This window comes from Sander vitreus, chromosome 5 (assembly GCF_031162955.1).
Source record: "Sander vitreus isolate 19-12246 chromosome 5, sanVit1, whole genome shotgun sequence".
Lineage (NCBI taxonomy): Eukaryota > Metazoa > Chordata > Actinopteri > Perciformes > Percidae > Sander > Sander vitreus.
Genome location: NC_135859.1, coordinates 31,245,603 through 31,259,051, shown reverse-complemented (window position 1 = coordinate 31,259,051; position 13,449 = coordinate 31,245,603). Strand labels below are relative to the sequence as shown.

Here is a 13,449-nt window from a genome sequence, read left to right as displayed (position 1 = left end):
GAGCATGTGTGGTCCAATAAAGCAGTAATAATGAACGTGAAAGTGCCTGAGACATTTTTGATTTATTTAACCCTTGTGTTGTTTTCCTGTCGACCATGAACTTGTTGTCCTTCTGGGCCAACATTTGAAATGTTTTTTGTCGGCTTCTTTCCACCACGTTTTTGTCGCTTTCTTCGATGTTTTTGATTCTTTTTGTAAAAGTTTTTGTCACTTTTTTCAACGCGTTTTTTATTTCTTTCATTTTATTCATGTCAATAAACCTAATGCATGTGACATTATACCTTATTTTTTTTGCAGCAACTATGAATTATTTGGAGTAATTGTTAAGATCAGAGGATGCTGAGTGGATCACAGACAGTTTATGTCAAAGTTTAGTCAGGATGCTGTTTTGAAACCATTCAAACGCTATAAAATGTAATAAAACAATGAATGAAAATAATCATTGATTTTACCTGCGAAGATTGCCATTCAACGTACATCAATGTTGTTTTGGGGCAATTTGGTTGAAAGAAACCCATATTTCTGATATTAAAAATAACATTGAAAACGGGTCAAATTTGACCCGAGGAAAACACAAGGATTAATCGGACGGAGTATTTGAAGGCAATAGTAACACCTCAGGGAACATTAACTGATTGATTAATCAACTAACCGGTGAAGTCAGCACAAGTAGTTCGATTGTTTTGTCATTTCTGGAATAAAATAGCAACTATCGAAAGTAATGATCACAAAACAACAAAATCAGTATCTCGTTTTAAACATCAGGGTTTTTCTTTTGTCCTGGAAGGACAGAAATTACAGCGAGTCCCTAAAGGTAACATAAAGGAACTTTCACTGTCGCCACAAGATGGCGCTGTTTCAGCACTGAGACTGCAAAGAGCTGTGTCAAATTAACAAGAATGAGCTGGTAAGAGACCGGAGGTTAGGTGATTGGCCTTTAAAAAAAAAATTCACAAAGATATCTGCAAGCTAAAGAAATAGCAATTCATTGTTTTAAAATCCTCTAATATGATAATGACATGGATAATGACAACAAACTCTAGATATATTTAATATTTGTTGTTTCATTGTGTAGAATGATTTGTGATTTGTATTCCAGTATGCTATGGTTTTATATAGTGAAAGTACATAGTTTTAGTAGCTTTACTAAACGTAACACACTAAAAATGATAATATTGTCAAGCATGAGTTAAGTAGCGTATTCAACAAAAGGGCAAATAATATTAATTATTACAGTTAAATTTTACACATAATTAATTGTACACATTTATTGATTATACAAAGTTTCATCTTTGCTTTGTCATTCCAGTTTAAATAAATTAGTTCTAATACCATTACTTTCAAATTTCACAACCTTTTATTTACAAGTTTTTTTTCCCCCAAAGAAAAAGATGTAAGCAAAGAAACAGCTTTGTGTTGGATATGCCAGTATTCTTTCCAACTCTGTTTGCTGCTTTTTTTTTTTTTTTAATTGTAGGCCTAATGTATTAAATCAGATTTAGGCTAATCCCAGTGGTAGAAGTACAACGATCATTTAGTAAGTAGCAATAACACATTGTAGAAATACTACAAGTAAAAGTCCTGCATTCAACATTTTACGAAAATAGTTCACAGAAACGTGAACTTAAGCGTAAATAAAACTACCTCAAACGTACACAGAATTTATTTAATTTCTACTACTTGCTATTTGTTATATAATTTTTATTCCGAAAGGTGCCAACCGGAAGTTAAATGACGTGCTCTCACCCAACTTGATGCTACTGGCGCAAAGTTCCTCCTCTTGGTACCAAAAGAAACGGACACCAAACGTCTTCTGTCATTGAACCGTTGCCAACGACACTCAAAGCACCCGAAATGTCTCCCGGTAAGTCGTTTTTCACTTTTAAACCACACACGTCAACAGTTTCTGTACGTTAATAGACGTTAATATACGTTATTAACGGAAGTGCGGTTTTGGTTTTAGATTTCTGCGCTGAATCATCTCTGAAGAAGCGGAGCTCGCATGAAAACACAGACTAAAAACATCAACAGTAGTTAGCAGTGGCAATTCATTTAGCTTAAGCTTAGTTTTGAATTTTTCTTGTTAGCTTTAGTCGTGTTTTATGCGAGCGAAGACACCAAAACAATGGCGTTCTTCGTGAAAAAGAAGAAATTCAAGTTTCAGACCCATCTGACGCTGGAGGAGCTGACCGCTGTGCCTTTTGTCAACGGAGTGTTGTTCTGCAAGATGAGGCTGCTGGATGGAGATTTTGTCGCTACTTCTTCCAGGTAAAAAAACACCGCAAATCACACGAAAACACCCTCAAACATCACTCCGTTCATGCGAAGCTTCTATTAGAGGCATTTTAAAAGTATTTCGGTAACATTTCATGTAATTTAGATTTTGTTTTCTCTCTCTGTCAAAGTCACTTTAACACACTGAAAGTGCATTCATGGAGCTATGTAGTGGATTTCTTGACTTTTTAAATAAACTTCATATGGAGTTTCTATAATATTCTAATTGGTTCCTAAACTTGTTTGTGGTGTGTGTATTGGTATGGTAAATATATATATATATTGTGATTTTGCAGTCACCATACAGGATTTCTTGTTGTAGGCAGTCTATAGTTTCTCCCCTTTAGTACCATAAAAGACTACATTCTTTGCTGTCTTATCATTGTAAAATTTCCCATAAACTCATTGTTATTGCTTTGTTGCACAGAAGTATTTTCAGGTATGCACATTACACCATTTCTTTTGCAGCTCAGCTCAGACTGGTTCATGAAAGACTGTTATTCTCCAAGTTACATTTAAACGCAGGGTGTTGCCATGTTAAGTGGCCTCTCTGTGTATCTGCACTGGCACATACTAGACTAAACACAACACAACCTCTCAAACCAAGATCACACTGGTCAAATGACATTGGTTACTTAGCTCTAAACCTCGCTTAAATCATTTTTAGCTGGGTTTTTTACTTGCTGTTAGCATGTAGTTTCTGGTTAACCAGCACTAGGATCTGGTGAACTTGATGATGGGATTGTCTTTTCCCTCATTCTCGTCACAGAACTCCAGATTCAGATTCCCCTCCATGGACTCTGATAACATCAACAGCTTTCATCTGCTTTCCCCTTCCCTGTCTTTGATTCACTAGATGAGATTATATACGGCGTTGAAAGTCTCGTCAGATGTCTGTTCCAGTGTTTTTACACTTGTTTAAGGTTTAAGAGTAAAGACAGGACACAGTGAGTGTCTGGAGACAGTGACCTTTCGTGACCTCATTATGCCGGAGAAAAACCTGTTTTAAAGGGGAACTATGCAGTTTTTTTTAGATTAATTTACCTTAACTGAACAGCTTCGGAGTCATTGGAATGGTTATTAACTTTTTTCGGGTTGAATGGTGGTCGTCTCGCTCCCCCCTAGCACCTGTGAGCTGAAAAATCACCCTTGCAACTTTCAGGCGGCGAGCCGCCGGCCTCAGCATCAGAAAGTATCACGTGATATCAGGTCTCGCGAGGTAACGGATTGCTTCACGGCACTGCACACATACGCCCATTCAGGAACCGGCTAACAAGGTAGCGATGGAGTTTTTCACACTATCGTCATGGCTGAGCCGGCAAAAAAAGAAGCAGAAAGCTAGGAAAGCATTGTCGGAGGAACAGAGAAAGAGGAAACGGCAGACTGACCGAGCGAGGAGTCAGACACAAGTAAACATAGGAGCTGCCAAATATTTATTCTGAAGCTGTAGGGGGAGCTCTATAGAGAAACCTGCCAGCATACAGCGAGCAAACAGGACTGTAATGGACAGTTTGTGTTACAAGTTGATTGTCATGTTAAGTTGTCAAGATTTTCCTATTTCCATAACAGGTTGTCCAAGTGTTAAAAGAGCCTATGGGGTTGTCCTACATGAGCTAAATAAGTGAGCAAACATCACAGAAAACTGGTCGTATTTTTTTTTTTTAAACTCTGGTACTTGTTTATACTCCTTCTTTTCAAACCCAGCATGAAGCACAAAGACTGCTTGGCTGCTCTTTCTTTCTGTTACTCTCTCTTACAGAGTCTGACCTACTAACACAGCAAATCACACAAAAACACCCTTGAACATGACCTCACACATGCAAAACTTCTTTCAGTGGCATTTTAAAGTCTTGGTACAATTTAATACTATCTGGAAATGTTTTTTTCCTCTATCAAAGTCACTTTAAAGTGCCAATATTATGAAAAAATCCCCTTTTTCTGGGATTTGGGGTGTTATTTTGTGTCTCTGGTGCTTCCACACGCATACAAACTAGGAAAAGAAAACATCCATGCTGTTTTGAGTGAGATACGGGTTTCTGAATGTCTTCTGCCTTCAGTCTCTGGGTGAGCTGTTCATCTGGGCTTTCTACGTCACTAGCCGAAACTAGCCAAGAACGAGGGGGCTAACCAGCCCCCTCGTACGCAATGGCAAAACACTGCTATAACACACACTAGTTCACCATAATCTACAAAAGAACTACTTACATGTCCCTGTTCTGCAGGTATTCCACGCAAAGTTGGTGCGCCCTCGTTTAGAAGAAGTCTCCCGGCTAATCCTGCCTCGTACTGACTGAAGTTGGAGAAACAGCTAGCTAGCTGATGTGATCCTTACCTAGCTACTGCGCATGTGTGACTCCCAACAAAGATGGAACAGAAGTGAGAGGTCTCACTCTGTAGCTAAAACAGAGAGCTCAACACACAGGGTGAAAAGAGGAGCTGCAGCAATGTGTAGTACAAATAATATATATTGTTTTTTGAAAATTAAACCATGTAAACCTATTCTGGTACAACCTCAAAATATAATTATGAACCTGATAATTAGCATAATATGAGCACTTACAACTTACAGGAGCTTAACGTGCCTCTATGGAGCTATTTAGTGAATATATTTACTTTACTTTTTATACTTCATGGAGTTTAAAATAACTGGCATGGTTGTTAAACTTGTTTGAGGTTTTTTTGTGATACTAAATACAGGGATTTGCAGTGACTTAACAGGATTTCTTAGGTTGTAGGTGGTTCCTTTTGGGTTCTCAAAGACTGCCTTGCGCTTCCTCTTACAAACTGATCTGCTTAACTAACCTCAACTTGTTAAACAACATGAGGCGTTATATTGTTAGCCGGCTAAGTGTTTTATTGGCAGAGTCTCTGCACTGCTGCTAACTCATTTTTCAGATGAAAGGATGGACCTGATTTTCCAGGACTGGCTTCTGATCTGTTAAGTAAAATATGCCCCACATCCGGGACTTGAGTTGTCTCAGGTTTGTGGTGTAAAAACAGGAGGAACCCCCCCCCCCTGTTTTTCTTCTTTTTTTATCGAGACTTTTCCACCCCGTTTGTACCTTGTGTTCAAACAGGCCCCTCAAACTTTTAGTCCTCCGAGCTGACTGATTACACTTTATCTGCGTCCTCAGTTAAAGCAGATCATCCTCTTTGTGTGCGCTCAACCTCCCTTTTGTCACATATCCCTGCGTGCGTGCGTGCGTGGGTCTTGGAAAGGGGAAACGTAAACACTGACAGATCGCGGTCATCTTGATCATGTTTCTTGTCAGCGGATGTTGCCGTTTTCCTACCTTTTAATTTGGGAGGAAAGAGAAGATTGTGAGTTTTAGTCTCACAAACACAGCTAATCTCACTGCTTGGGGGAAACCTCGGTGGGCAGAGCCAAAGAACTACAGCTTTTGTGGAACACATGTTTAGACCTGCAACTAATGTTTATTCACCTATAGATTATACATGAATTGTTTAGTCCAGAAACAGTCAGAAAGTGAAGTAAGAGAAGCTGGAACCTACAAACGTTTGACATATTTAACTGATAACTATGTGTCTTTTTATATCGCATAATGTTTCTTTTATATCTTTTCTCAATGCGTTTCTGTCTTCTGTAAAGCACTATGAATTGCCTTTTTGTTGTTAACAACACTCATTTTACCACAATCTGCATTAAGTCATGGATTTTTGTGCAGAATGTAAAAATATGTAGCAGCATCACATATTAGAAGACTTTTAACTAGATTCCTTCAGCAGTTTTTGCTAACAGCATGGCTCTAATTTAGTTTTGTTGGTCAGTCCACCAATTGGGTCCAGAGTGAAATATTGCAACAACTATTAGACGGATTGCTATGAAATTTGTTACAGATGTTCACAGAGGATGAATCCTACTGACTTTGGTCAGCAACTTTTGGATGAATTGCAAGCACATTGCCATGCTAATGTTAGCTTTAAGTGCAGCTTCACAGAGCTGCTATCATGAATGTAGACTCTAAGGCTGTGTCTCGTTACGCATACTTCCGTCAGTACACTGCTAATGTACACTGACCACTTACTGCTATAGTGCCCACTTTCGATGGTTAGTATTGTCCCAAAAGGAACACTTATGTTAAAACACTGGAAATGACAAGCGGTCGGCTCTGCTCGCCGCCTCTCAAAATCTGACGAAAAACTTTTAAACTGACCTTTGTCGATCAAAAAAACAGACAGATTCAGCAACTGTATGGCCTATTTCTCGCTTAAAATGTTTTCAGAAACACGTTTCTGTGAACTGTTTTCGTAAAATACTGGAGAAGCCAGACCCACGTGACGCGTTCGTCCAATCAGCTGCTGGTCGACGTCCCTGGTCCCTCCCCTTTCCGCTTTGTAGTCAAGATGGCGCCCGTTTAGCGTGCGTAGTGTCCATCACACTACCACACTGAACTTTTTGACCATTTTAGGGGGTCATCCGGGTACTTTCAGTGCACTGACTTTTTGCATTATCTACACTATATACTTAAAGGGGTGATAGAATGCAAAACCGATTTTACCTTGTCATAGCTGAATAACGACAGTTTGGTGGGTAAATACATAGAACCTCAAAATCCCATTGACACCTCTTTATTCTGCAAATCTCACAATTTGAAACTGCCTCTGAAAACGGGCGAATCTCAACTAACCAACTTGGCGGCTCCTCCTCATTTGGCTCTAGTCTCTGTCTTTGTCACGCCCCAACATTTACATTTACATAGGCTACACCACTGATCTAGGATCAGGTAGACTTCTGAATAGGTCGCGCAGATCTCAGAAATTATATACATTGTCCATCTGCTATTTTACCACTACATTCACTTCTGAGACTTTTTTATGCGAGAAATCAACTATGTAGAGGTCAAATATGGGTTGAGTTATTTAAACAAACAATCGGGGAAATAAACGCCTGTTGTCCACGTGTCTCATTGATAGAGTCCGTGGCTGGATGGAGCTCTATCAGTGAGGGCTAGCTAGCCTCCTCTTAGACCTCTGAAATTCACAAAAATGCATTAAATTGAAATCGGACTAGCTGATATATAAGTGGCGTGACGAAATTCAAACTGTAAATATACTCTAGTTATGCCGAAAGTGTAGCTAACTAGCCGCGATCTGTACACATAGGATTGAAGGGATACTAGCAGCTAACGAAACCCCTCATATTCACAAAAATGCATTAAATTTAAATTGGACACAATGGTTAGCTTTATATGACCTTCGGGTAGCTGTAATATAAGTGGCGTGACGAAATTCAAACTGTAAATATACTCTAGTTATGCCGGCAGCTGGCAGCCTCTGCGGAGCCCCGAGCCCCGGTCATCCAGTAACCGAGAAACGGTGACTTTCACTGGGTTGCCGCTTTCTCGTCAGACTGTGTGGAGCTCCTAAAGTCCGACACGTCTTACCAAATTTGCAATTGGCCATCAATTCTCGTAAAAAACGGCCCATATTTGAGCTTCATATAGTTGATTGAAGTGAATTTAATAACGAAATCACAGGGTAGTTAAGGGCCTAATAAAATAGCATTCGGGCAATTTTCAGCCCAACCAATGTTACATACCCTATTAGGAGACCTTAAGGAACAGTGTGAAATACCCTATATAATCATTCTATCACCCCTTTAAAACTAAGTGTTTGAAGTGTGCAAGTAGGCGGTTTGAGACACAGCCTCAGTCTTGTTCAATCTTAGCCCTCTTTCTTCATGTTAAACAGAAAAACAGGACGATACAAACAACAGACAACACACACACACACACACACACACACACACACACACACACACACACAACCAGTAGTTCGAAGAAATGTTGGTATGGATATCTGCTCCTAACTGCTAACATGCAAAATCACATGTTCAGTCACAGTTCAGTTTAACTGCATTGTACAAAAGTCTGATTACCTTACTTTAATATAATAGTGCATGTAAGCATTTGTCCTGCTTTAGTTTATACGTAAGCTGAAAGTTTATTCTTTTGTCAACGTTTGTTACGTTGTGATACACAAACATTGTTGGTCTTTTGGCTTTGGCCTCTGAAGTTCAGTTCGTGATCCAGTGAGATTCTTTTTTTGTTCTTGCCTCATAAAATGGTTGTTTGTCAAAGTAAAACTGCAATTTGCTGAGAAATAACAAACTAAAAGCTCCTGTCCTCAGCAGTGAGGACTGCTCTTCTAGAGGTCATTCCCCTCTCTTGAGGTTATATAACAGCTCAGATTCCCTCCCTCCTTCCCATCTCAGTTATCTCTGTGACTGAAAACAAGGCCCTCTCAGAGGACGAGTCGACGGCGCAGGGAGGCTCCCTCCACAGCAGACAGAGATTAGTGTTATGTCACAGATCTGACAAACCCGGTCTTTGTACGGGGGCCTGGCCTTGTCGTGGGACGGGAACAGTGGGGGGAATTAACAGCAAGTTTATGCAGCGGACCGAGCTGCACCACATGAAAACACTCCCAGAGTCCCTGTTCGCTCCAAGTCTGGCTGAAAGCACAGAGGATCACATTCTGTAAATGTGACCGATATGTCTGATTTTTGTTTGGCTTGTCTATTATGTCATCCACTTGCGATGATGACTGAATTTCAGCTGCTGCACAAAAAACGTTAATGTGTTTTCCTCATCAGTTTTGGGACCCTGATGGATTCTTAAGCTAGTTCTTTCAGAGAGCGTTAGTCGTGCACCTCCTTAAGAAATAACCACATTATGCAATCAAGCAGAGTTGAGACATTATACCAGGATGGGAAGTAAGGTCAGCAGCAGACTAATGACAACAACCAGCATGGAAAGTTTTGCAGAGAAACTAATGTCAAATGTCGTGGCGGCTGCTTTTGACTGGCGTAATTCCAACACCATGCTTAGTTTTATATTTACAATGTGCAAAATCAGAAGTGCTCAAGTGTCTTTAAATATCTTGTTTTGACCTGCTGTCCAAGCCTCTGAGAAAAGCAGCAAATCCTCAAATTTGAGATGCAGGAAACGGTGAATATTTGGCATTTTTACTTGATAATTGATTTAAACAATTAATTGTCCAAATGATTTCAGCCCTTTTTAAGGAGCGGTTATATCATGAGTCTTAGTGGGCATTTATGCCGAGAAGAGTCCCGCATTAAAACAATGTGAGGTCCTGTATTGGAATTCCCAGTTTGGGAATCAGAATTTGTGAATTCAAAGACTTACCAGGCGGCACAGTGGTTTATAATACTCTGACACAGGATTTTACAACTCTAAAGTTGAGAACTTTAGAGTTGTACTCGGCCTTATTGCCCACGATAGTTTCAGATGTGTTTTCCACTCTGATAACAATACAACTACAGGGAGAAAATCTGATTGTTTGTCATGCATTTGAAGGGACAAACCTAAAGTTTTGATACAAAATATTGACTGATATCGAGTCTGAAAAAGAGAGGACACCGATTAATACACAGTTGTCTTGTTTTTGATGATGTAATCGTTTTAATAAGCAGACAGAAGGGCCTTTGTGTTTTGTCACACTTGTGGTTTTATAGTTTAAGTGATTTAACAAGAAAACATTACGGTGCATTTATGCCACTTGGACACAGCAAACACACTTTGTATAAAGAAACAAAAATGACTCAAATATTATGTAATTCTACTATACTAATATATACACTATTGATTGGGAATCAAATGAATGCAAAGAAATTTACTTTATGAACTTGATTTTAAGATTTGTATTTGTTTATTATATATTTAATCTAGTCACACATTTGAATCTAGAGTCAATATTAGGGTTGGGTATTGTTTGGTTTGGATACCGGTGCTAAAACGGTACCAGTGCCTTAACGGTGCCTGAACCGATACTTTTTAAGAAAGTAAAAAAAAAAAGAAGGGTACTAAACAGTTGGTGACATTAAAGAACGGCTTGTTTATTGCTCCGGATGAAGATGGATGGATGGATGGATTGTTTATTGTTAAGGCCAAATCGTCAAAATTAAATGTTTAATAATAATGTAATCACTATAACAATAACTTATTTCACTAGTAAATAGCTGTTGAATGACAAAAACAACCACCAGATGGTAAGATTGGCATTTAACAACAACTTTGAATGCACCACGAGGCTGTAAATTACCAGTTTCATTGAACACACCGTCTGTGTTTTTCCGACAACAGCAGCTGCAGATTGTTACATCCCGGTGTTGAATCCTCTACAGTGAAATACAGACAAACTTTACACCGTTTAGCGTTAGCTGTCAGCATTGTAACCGTGTTTAATCCAGCTACTAGCTAGCGGTAGGCTAACGTTAGCTGCTGTCGAGTATAGTGTTAAATAGCGTCCCGTGCAGCGATGTTTCTGTTGCCTGTAACTTCTGTTTCAGAGCATCGGAGAGCGGTGCAGACATATCAGTGGTACCGAAATGAGGCACCGAAATCCGCGTTGCTATTCCTGCAGCAGCAGGATGTGTTACGAGGAAGTATGACAAAATAGTAGCCTGTTAGGCACGACGCAAAGCCGAGTGAAGTGAAAATAAATTAATAAATGGCAGCATGCGATTAATACGATTTAAAAAAACGCATCGCGGTTAATGCTGACAGCCCTAATACTAATACTTAATTAAAATGTTAAAGATTTAAATATTTAAGTGCAAACTTTTCTTTCTGCCTTCATGTAACCATACCAAACATTTATGTGCACTCAGTTTCCAGAAACCACACCCTGCAAAACACTTTCAAAAGATTTCATACTGAAAAACATACAAAATCTAACTTGAACTATACCTTGAACTAGTTTTTTGTATCGGCACTGACTTTTGTTTTTATGTTTGAAATGCAATATAAAATATATTTAAGGTTTATATAAAATATGTTACGGTTTCTTTCTCTTGTTTGTGGCACTTTGCACTGAGAAAACAGACAACAGGTGCAAATTACACAAATTCAGTTTTACTCTACAAGTAAAGATACCCAAAAACGTATCATTCAACTGGTGTGGAATTCCAAGCACCAGGAGTGGTATCAGCTTGCAGCTTTACAGTTTATGCAGCCAAAGTGTCTTCACAGCTTTATGGCGTTTTTCCATTACACGGTACCTGCTCGATTCACCTCACCTCTACTCGCCTTTTTTGGTTTTCCAGTACGAAAAAAAGTCCCTGGTACCTGCTAACAGGTACTTTTTTTTAGTACCACCTCCGTCCAGGTTCCAAGCCAGCTGAGCCGATACCAAAAGGTGACATGAAAACCTGCAGACTACTGGTTGGTCAGAGAGAATCGTCACTAATCACTGCGTCATCATTACTAGCGACAAATAGGCGTCCTGAACAAACCCGCAATTTTTAAATAGTTTAGCTAGCTGTGTTTTTTTTGCTGCCTCCAGCTTCTTTTAAAACAAAATTTGTCTTCTGGCTGCAGCAACAGCTACATGCAGAGAGTCAAAAACAACACACCTTCTACGTTCTGTGTGTGTGTGTGTGTGTGTGTCGCGTTAGGTCACAGCAGTTTCCTGTGGCGTCGCTATGACGACCAGCCACGCTCACCTCCGGCATGAGGCGTTACTAACAGTAGGGTTCCACACAAGGAAAAAAACCAAACAAATATTGCCTCGGGGGCGTGGTCGCAGAAAACAACATGCCAGACCGCAACAGAACACTGGCTGCTAGGCAGCTAAGATAGAGGGTTGAAGCTAGGTAGCATAGGTAGCTAGCAGGTAGTTGTTATTGTTGCTATTGTTGCTTGTGAAATCTGTGTTGATATGAATTCCCTAATCAAACAAATGCACAAGTAGCCTAGCTGCCTGGCTAGGCTTACAATGAAATCCAATGTCCGAACATGCTAGCGATTAGCCTGTCAGCTAGCTGAAAAGTTTGAGTGTTTAAACTAACATATACAGTGGTCTATTTAGTGGTGTATGTGCCCTGACTAAGTTCGTGTGTCATATAAATCACAATTTGTGTTGATACAAGTACCAATGTTCGTGTAGAAACATTTTAATCACATACAAATTTTCATGATACGGCGCTGATAACCTCCGCCATCTTGGTCAGACTTTTTCTGTAACTCCCGCCTCCAAACACAAACACGCGGACCTGATTGGTTCTCGAATGGTCCTCATTTTAATAAATTTAACTTTGTTTCACCTGCCTCGGCGATTCGCTCTCATCTCGCCTAATAAGGGCGATTTTCATCTCTATTCAACCTCAATGAGAGCTAAGCAAAATTTCGCTGTGTGGAAACCTACCATAAATCTGCAATGGAAAATGGAGGACGGGGCACCACGGTTGAGCAGAGCCGAGTAGAGTAGAGTAGAGTTGAGCAGGTACCACGTAATGGAAAAACACCAGAAACCATATGGTCTCCATCCTGATTTTTGGCAGAAAAACATTCAGTTTCAGAGTTCAGGCTTTATCAGCCATCTCTCGTCTTTCGTTTCGACATTTAAAGACATTTTAGACATTTAGCCTATCTTTGTATCTACAGTATACTGTTCCTGACATTTTCAGAGCACCAACAACGCATAAAGCCAACTGTCTTTAGTGTGTGAAGACAACCTTATTCCGAGTGTAATGAAATATTTCTTACAGAAGATACATAGAGATAAAGAAGTGCCAGGAGTGGAAATAAGAGTCGACAGAAGAAGACAAAAGAAAAACAGGAATGTTGGTGCAGTTAGAAGCTAAGCCACCTGATAGTAGGGTGTGATGGAGTACAGAGTGTTCAGGTGAAGGCAGAAAAGAAGAAGTAAAGTCTCAGTGGAACATGGAGCTTTGAGAGGAACAGCAAGTGTTTCTGATGTGGCAACGTGGACAGATTGGGTTAATTTCCTGTTCAGATACTGATTTAACCTCAGCAGTACAGGGACACACACACACACACACACACACACACACACACACACACACACACACACACACACACCATGTTTAGTAAGATGCCTTAACTACACACTCCTACAGATGCATAGCATCATGGGTATTACAGGGTCCAATGAGGGGTTAGTTTCCACAAAGTTATACAGTACAGTGAAGTCCAAAGTTTGAGTGCACTGACAACGTCTGTTTCTGTATAACTGACATGAACCATAGCCACAACTACAAAAAGATTACATAACATGCCAGGTTGTAAAACACTGAAATTTCCCTTTTAATATTACTTATAATACTGTGCATTGCTACTTGGAGAGCTTCTTTATTTGGTCATTTGGTTTTATTTGTATTTAACTGTAAAC

General features: G+C 39.6%; 1 protein-coding gene across 1 annotated transcript in view; it reads left to right on the top strand.

The window, feature by feature from the left end:
- The first annotated feature begins 1,776 nt into the window (after positions 1 to 1,776).
- Positions 1,777 to 13,449, top strand: part of eeig1a (estrogen-induced osteoclastogenesis regulator 1a) — a 43,873-nt gene continuing 32,200 nt past the window's right edge. The window contains exons 1-2 of the mRNA XM_078251461.1: positions 1,777 to 1,864; positions 1,964 to 2,268. Of these exons, the coding sequence (XP_078107587.1) occupies positions 2,126 to 2,268 (143 nt within the window). The 5' untranslated portion in view covers positions 1,777 to 1,864; positions 1,964 to 2,125. The remainder of the gene's footprint in view (positions 1,865 to 1,963; positions 2,269 to 13,449) is intronic.